This window comes from Puntigrus tetrazona, unplaced genomic scaffold (genome assembly GCF_018831695.1).
Source record: "Puntigrus tetrazona isolate hp1 unplaced genomic scaffold, ASM1883169v1 S000000270, whole genome shotgun sequence".
Taxonomy (NCBI): Eukaryota; Metazoa; Chordata; class Actinopteri; order Cypriniformes; family Cyprinidae; genus Puntigrus; species Puntigrus tetrazona.
This window is the reverse complement of record NW_025047932.1, coordinates 125,225-133,679: the sequence shown is the minus strand read 5'-3', so window position 1 is coordinate 133,679 and position 8,455 is coordinate 125,225. Positions and strand designations below refer to the sequence as shown.

The 8,455-nt window shown below is 37.6% G+C and overlaps 1 protein-coding gene across 1 annotated transcript; it reads left to right on the top strand.

Moving 5' to 3' along the window:
* The first annotated feature begins 2,157 nt into the window (after positions 1 to 2,157).
* On the top strand, positions 2,158 to 4,842 carry cabp5a (calcium binding protein 5a). The gene is made up of 7 exons (XM_043230998.1): positions 2,158 to 2,294; positions 2,371 to 2,421; positions 3,383 to 3,413; positions 3,916 to 4,059; positions 4,237 to 4,346; positions 4,429 to 4,576; positions 4,658 to 4,842. Exons 2-7 carry the CDS (start codon positions 2,386 to 2,388, stop codon positions 4,684 to 4,686), a joined length of 498 nt encoding a protein of 165 aa, XP_043086933.1. The 5' UTR covers positions 2,158 to 2,294; positions 2,371 to 2,385; the 3' UTR covers positions 4,687 to 4,842.
* The last annotated feature ends 3,613 nt before the right edge of the window (positions 4,843 to 8,455 follow it).

Sequence of the window (8,455 nt, the reverse complement as noted above, 5' to 3'; positions counted from 1 at the left end):
TTATTTGCTGAATGAAATCCAATAATTGTTTCTAAATAATTGTGGGCTGTTGTTTGTCCCTGTTTTTAACTACACACTTCATCACGAGATCGATGTATTCTAGAGTCTCGTGTTCTCCTTTATTCTGAAGAAAAACATGATTTCTGGTAGATGTTCAGTTCTATGAATGAGTCTGAAGACGTGTTTAATGCCGATCAACGGTCTGTATTAAAATAAGAAGTCATTTTAACAAATTACCGTACCGTATGCAAAAACCTAAAACATATCATCATATAAATAGTACTTAAAAAGTAAAAAGTAGAAAATCAAAACAGATTACACATAGAGAATATGACTGACATCCATTGTGAAGAAATATAGTGCTGTCAAGGGATTAAACGTGATGTATCACATCCAAAATAATAAGTAAAAGTAAAATAGTTTTTGTTTACATAGTAATATTTATATTGTATATGAATGCACACATATACAGTATATATTTGGAAAATATGTACATGCATATATTTGTATTCTATATAAATATGTTTCCTGAAATATAGACTGTAAGAAATCAAAAGTTGAGAAAACGTAGAAGTTCAGCTTCAGGCGACTTTTTGTTGCATAAACTGAAAACAAGAAGCTGAGAAATCTCTCGAAGCTGTTTGCCTTGAACTTTCTGAACGTTTTATTTGACAGTGTATTCATGCATGTGTTCATACACAGAGAAACACACACTAAAATAAAAAAGCTTTTTTTCCTCCTTATATTGGTGTGTGTGCTTTTATTCACGATGAATCGTTTGCCAGCGCTAGTTAATACATTTATTATACTCTCTAAAAAAGCACTAAAGTGCCATTGGGCGGCATTAAAGGAAGCAGAACGTTGTCATGAATCAGTCCATCTGTCTCTGATCTCTTCATCCGTTTATGAAATGTGATGCCCTTCATCCGTCTTATCCTCGTCTGTTTTAACATCTCCTCTCCTCACCTTCTCTGAGCGTCTCCTCGCCGCTCTTACATAACCTGCACGAAAACATACCCAGCAAAATAAATAAATAATAATCAAATCTGTATTAAGTTGGCCCAGGCCTAATCCCTTATGCAAACAGATTTGTGAAATTTGGCTGGAGTTTGTCGAATGAAAGCATACGTTTACGTAACAGCGGCGAGGTAAACAGTCAGAGGTCATGAGTCTGTCCCAAACAGGACAGGTGCTCGTGTGTGCTCCTCTGAACTTCTTCACAAGAACCCATTGTTCTGAGAAATATCTGCAAACGGTTCATGGAAGGATTTTAGTGTTTTCTCTGAGCAGGTCGATATCATCAGTCTCTTTGTGATGAAAATCGTTAAAGTCGTTCTAAACGAATGCAGTTTTACGTTCGTCACGTTATGGTGATTATATTAAATACTGCTTATGTTCCCTAACCTCTCAGTCCGGTGCTAATCAATCAAATATAACAGTATAACTTTTTTATTTCGTTATGCAATGTTTATTAATGTTAATGAAATGAAATGATCTGTTCATTGGTGACAATGAAAGATAAATGCACTATAAAATATTATTTACATTAAAAAAAGAAAAATGTTGGTGACTATTTAAGTAATAATGTTTTAAGGACTTTTTCATATCACATTAGATTTTGTGTAGTTAATATTTACTTCATTATATTAGCTGTAATATTCATATTTTGTATTGTTTTCTTTCTTTTATATCTCATAATCAAGTTCTGTTTAACTCATAAAAACATATTTATTATATATCAAGCTTTCATTCTGTTGTTTAAAAGTATTAGGTTCAGTCTGATATTTTACTATGGTTTCTTTAATATTTTATATTTGTATTATATGTAAATGTAAATGTAAATATTTAATACTTTTTAGGTTTTATATTTTCTGATTCCATTTGTTTTTCTGTTGGTTTATTCTAAGTATGTCTATACTATATTTATTTTAGTAAAATAAGTAAAAGTGAAAAATGTTTTTAATTTATTTAAAGTGATGGAAATGTTTTTGAAAGGTTTTCCCGGTGAGTTTAGTGTGTTAATGTGATGAGTGTTTGTCCAGGAGTGTGTGTGTGTGTGTGTGTGTGTGTGTGTGTGTGTGATGCTCTGATGCTGTCCGAGTCCAGATTGGTGTCAGTCTGACCCCTCCCTCCCACACACACACACACACACACACACACACACACACACACACACACAGCGTACAAAAGCCGTGGGATCCGAGCGGCCCCGCAGCGGTCTCACACACACACACACACACACCCCGGCGCCGGACACACACCGCTCCGCTCAGATTCTCTCCAGACTGCAGGAGGTGAGTGTGTTTTACAGCATCTTTCAGAATAACATGCTGATGAACAAACTAAGAGTTTCTCTTCATAACTCTTCAGCGATCACACACAGATATGACTGCATGCATCTTCTTACGAGGAGCCAAAATCGTAAGTTTGTTCTTACAGTCCTTAGAAGATGAACAGTGTGCTATTATTAGAAAAAACACAGTACAGACTAATTATTTGTTCATAGGACGTTTTTTAGGTTATTTTTATTTGTTTCCTTTGGTTTTTAAAGAAAAATCTATGAGAAAAAATGTCATTGCTGCTTCTGTATTTGTTCATCACATCACCGCTGTCCATGAACTCAGTTAAGATCATTTTGAAGAAATGTATTTATTTATTAGTTTAGTTGTATTACTAAACTAAATTGGAAATATGCAATCATGAATAGATTAGACTTTTTTATTTACTGTATCCCACTTTATTAACAGTTGAGAGAAATTACACGTTTAATGTATATATATATATATATATATATATATATATATATATATATATATATATATATATATATATTAATTTATACATATAATTATTTTTCTTATGTTTTTATTACTTTAGTTTCATAATAAAACAAAACTAAAACTAAAAAATGAAATGCTGTTACCAGATCCATGTTGTATTTATAACATTCAGTTTTATAGCCAGTCAAGATAAAGTATGTGTTTTAAACCATTTATTATCATTTATTATTAAAATATCATGTATTTCATTCATTTTTTAACATTTTATGGATACTCTTATTTCATTTGAGTTTCTTTTATATTCGTCTTGTTTTAATGTCGTTTAGTTTTATCATTTAAGCACGTCGTTGCTGTTTATTTTCTTATTTGTGTATCTGTCAGTGCTTCATCAGACACATAATCATAATCAGACTTCAGTTAATCTACATGAAACGTGCCGCTGAGTGCTGTCTGATAATAACAGATAAATCACAACATCACCGCTCTAAAAGCATTCATGCCATCATCAGAATGAGGTAAAACAGGCCTTTTAGGTTAATCTCCGAGCCCTGAGCAGACAGAAGCACGTTTGAGAGGCTTAACCTGTGCTTTGGGTTTTGCAGGACAGAGAATTGGCAGATGATGAGATTGAAGGTAAACACACCTGTCATCCCTCGTATCATCTGAACATCAGCTCCACTAAGGTCACGGTTTACACATAATCTACAAACTTGCTTTGAAGAGATGTGTGACTATAAACATAGCAGAAGTGTTATTATTTATTAGAATTAATGCTGAGAAGAGGAGCTGCACTGAAGAAAATGAGCTACATGAAAAAAAGTCAACTACATTTATTTTAATGTATCTGAAATAAAAGGATTGCAATCGTTTAAATTCAGTCATTTCTTCAGTGTGTGGCAAACATCACAGAGGTCTTTATTTAACATTTGATAAAAATAAAGGTGTTCAAACTAATCAAAGGTTCGTTAAAGAACCGTCTCTTTCTTGACTTTCTATATGAACCAGAAGAACCCTCACAAAGAAAGCATCTGTTTAAGGTTCTCTGTGGAACCATTCAGACAAAAAGCCTCTTTTACATTTACTTTTAGGAGTGTGATGTAAGAAGTGATCCCTGATGAATGTCTCTTGTTCTCAGAGCTCAGAGAGGCATTTAATGAATTTGATAAAGATAAAGACGGTCTGATCAGCTGCAAGGACCTGGGGAACCTGATGAGGACCATGGGCTACATGCCGACCGAGATGGAGCTGATCGAGCTGGGCCAGAACATCAACATGAACCGTACGAGACGGACACGCACACACGCACACACACACACACACACACACACACACACACACACACACACACACACACTCACTCACTCACTCACTCACACACACACACACACACACACACACACACACACACACACACACACACGTGTTTAGAGCCTGTTCTTCTGCTTCTGTCTCTCAGTGGGAGGACGGGTGGACTTCGAAGACTTCGTGGAGTTAATGGCCCCGAAGCTTTTAGCCGAAACGGCCGGGATGATCGGAGTGAAGGAGCTGAGAGACGCCTTCAAAGAGGTGAGAGCTGAGCCGGAGATGAGCGTTCAGATCCCCAGGAACAATCAGAGAGATACGTCTGTGTGTGTGTGTGTGTGTGTAGTTTGACATGGACGGGGACGGCTCCATCACCACCGAGGAGCTGCGGAGCGCCATGAGCAAACTTCTGGGAGAACACATGAGCCACCGAGAGATCGACGCCGTGGTGAGAGAGGCGGACGACAACGGAGACGGGACGGTGGACTTCGAAGGTGAGCACACACACACACACACACACACAGACACACTCACAGCGTGACACGCTCTTCTGCTTTCATCTCCGTGTCTTGCAGAATTCGTTCGGATGTTGTCGAGCTGCTGAGAAACACACAACCCTGAATAAGAGAGACCTCCTCCAGAAACTATGCAACAATCTCAGGCTTTGAACGGAGAGATGATCTGAGACACGGCGGTGAAACACTTCTGACAGATTACTAATGCAACTGTTTTTAAGAGATATTTGCTCAATAAAATACAAAATTAGGCAATAAATGTTGTGGAGTGATGTTTTTCTCTTTGTGTGTGTGTGTGTGTGTGTCTGTGTGTGAGTGTGTGTGTGTGTGTGTGTGAGAGAGAGTGTGTGTGTGTGTGTGTGTGTGTGTGAGAGAGAGTGTGTGTGTGTGTGTGTGTGTGTGTGTGTTTGTGTCTCCTCAAGGACAGTAAACTTATAAAACATACAGGATTAAATTTTTTTAAAATAATAACACATACATTTTGTACAGTATGGAAACATTACCCATAAAACATGGAAACACAAAGTGTGTGTGTACCAGACGATAATCAGTCTTGTCCAGTCGTGTTTACAGTTAGTTTTTCGTCTCAAGAAGAACAAGAACTCTGATCAGCATGAATGCGTCTGATTGGCCGGTGCGTTCCAGAACTCACCAGACCTGCCTGTGATTGGCTACTGTAAGCAGGAACAGACACTCAGCAGGTCTCACACAAACGTTGCGTGCTTGTGAGTGTCTCGTTCCTCCAGTGTTTCTGTGTTCTGTCTGATCTGGGTTCAGTCTCTAATCTCTTCAGATTAACTCGGCTCTTCAGCACACTCCACTACATCCTTTATGAATGATGCAGACTTCCAGTAACTAAATATCTCCATTAATCTGTCGATTCTCAGAAAAGAGAGAAAATAAAAACAGAAATCTGAATCTAACGGGCTGTAATCTGTGCTCCGGCCGCTGAGAGAGCAGATGGTGAAGACGAGAACACTTTTTCACGAGAAACTTTCTTTGCAAGATTAAGAGGGATAATGGAAGGATGATGGACTGAAAGATTTCGGGCTGTTTATGAGCAAATTAATTAATGAAAAAACTGTCCAGAACAGCAGACACGTGTTTAAAAAAAAGAGACACATCACGAGCTTCTGTATTTAACACGCCTAGAAAAATACATATTTTAATAAGAATCATTTCAAAGGAGGAAATATTTAAATGGGCAATACTGGTTTATTTCTTATTTAAATTGCGTTAATTCTATTTATTTATTTTGTTAATTTTTAGAAAATAAACAGACTGACGTTGAAAATATATACAAATAAAATACAATACGATAAAATAATAAAAAAGTGTTCCAATACTTCAACATAAGATATTAACGGTGTCATATAATACATATGTTATCTTTAAAATAGCTCAAAATGAAATTATTAGTAATTATAGTAATGATATGAAAGAATAATAATATGAAACAAAAAGTTCTTTCAGATTTTCAGATTTCTTATCTTATATTCTCAGAAATAAAGTAAAAGCTGTCTCTGGTGCTTTACCTTTTTAAAAGCTATTAGATATAAATCTGTACACTTTAAGTGATAATGTTTAAAAATGAAAACTTTAAAATGGAAAAAAAAAGTAAAAATGACTTTTGAAAAGGTGCTGCAGCAGTGACAGCTTGTGGACCTTTATTTCTGAGAAAATATTGATTGATTATTGTTTCTTTTTTTATTAGAAAGATAAATGGACTGGCATAGAAAATGTAACAACAAAAACTAAATTAATAATAATAATAATAATAATAATAAGTGCACATTATCCATCGCCAAAGCTGATAGATTTGGGAAATGATACTGTGATATGACACAGTTATCTACTATCATTTAAAAATGGCAAAATATAATTTTGATGAATCTGTCTGACCGAGTCACTAATCGCTATCACTCGAACTAAAACAAGGGCACAGGAACAACCTCGAGGAAAGGTGACATGAATAAAAGCCAGAGCTCACGAGAATCAGACAACAGAAGAGAAGAGGACAGCGTGTGATTAACAACAAATCCCAAAACATCCCGGATCAGCCTGAGAGAGAGAGAGAGAGAATACAGATGTTTAAGAGACAAGACTCTCACAGAGATCACTCGACACGAACAGACTACAGCTTTCCCCCTTCAGTGTTCACATACATGTGTATTCATGAGGATTATGAGCTGTTTGACGGAAAGTAAACCACTGGGAGGAAACTGGATCTGTATTTATTACATTAGATCTGTGCATTCAGTATCAAAGTGACAGCAGTCATTAATGTTAATTAAACAATAAAAGAAACGAGAGAAATCAACTTGATTAACACATTAAATTAAACAACATTTAGTTGTTTTCAATCATGTGTAGATGTCATACTAAATATAGTACATGCTGTATCTTATTAATAATAATAAAAAAAACATAGCAAATTTTATACAGAATTCTGGAAATTACTAACAGCAGTGTTGATAGAAAACAACGAACAAAGACTGAATAAATGATCAAATTATCAAAATGAATAGAAAGAGTAATAACTGTGAGATCTGGTGGAAGAGTTCGGTTCTGGTTCTCGACACCAAAAGAGCTGACGCACACACTGATGTATATTTAGGTGGATGCTGAGACGTAGCTGGATTTGAGCGAACACACACACACACACACACACACACACACACACACACACACACACACACACACACACACACACACACACACACACACACACACACACACACACACACACACACACACACACACACACACACACACAGACACACACACACACACACACACACACACACACACACACACACACACACACACACACACACACACACACACACACACACACACACACACACACACACACACACACACACACACACACACACACACACACACACACACACACACACACACACACACACACACACACACACACACACAGACACACACACACACACACACACACACACACACACACACACACACACACACACACACACACAGACACACACACACACACACACACACAGACACACACACACACACACACACACACACACACACACACACACACACACACACACACACACACACACAGACACACACACAGACACACACACACGCACACACACACGCACACACACGCACACACAGACACACACACACACACACACACACACACACACACACACACACACACACACACACACACACATGCACACACACACACACACACACACACACACACACACACACACACACACACACACACACACACACACACACATGCACACACACACACACACACACACACACACGCACGCACACACACACTGCTGGACAGCTGGGATCGGAGGGCTTAGGCCAAATTACCCAGAGTAAAGGAGCACCCCGTTCCCTCACAAGCGCCCAAAGTGCTTGATTAAACTCTTATATAACACACACTGCTTTCTGTGTCGTCTGGACCCTTCAGATCTGCCAGATTCTCTTCTTTTGGAACAAAAGGACATTAAGAAGAGCGCGGTGTTCAGAGACGAGCAGGAACAGCTCCAGAGGAGTACAGTACAATCAGATCAGGATCTCTGAAATAAAAACAGAGACAGGAGAGCAAATGATGTCACGACGACGACCTCTGACCCGTGGTTTGAGTTTGATCCCTCAAACGTCTATGATCCACGTAAATCTCTCTCTGTCATGATACTGTGTTATTGTTTGATCGGGGTCATCACCTCTGACTCAGGCAGCTTTCATAATATCAGTCCTGAGAAATAAATCAGCAAATCAGCAGCTCATTTTTCACTATTTGTATTTTATTTACATCCATTATTCAGAGAGAGAGCTGGGCTT

Bases quoted from the DNA above. Each gene is read 5' to 3' on its own strand.
- cabp5a (XM_043230998.1), top strand. From the start codon at position 2,386: ATGACTGCATGCATCTTCTTACGAGGAGCCAAAATC. The intron at 2,422-3,382 runs GTAAGTTTGTTC...TGGGTTTTGCAG, and splicing joins TCTTACGAGGAGCCAAAATC to GACAGAGAATTGGCAGATGA. The intron at 4,577-4,657 runs GTGAGCACACAC...CGTGTCTTGCAG, and splicing joins CGGGACGGTGGACTTCGAAG to AATTCGTTCGGATGTTGTCG.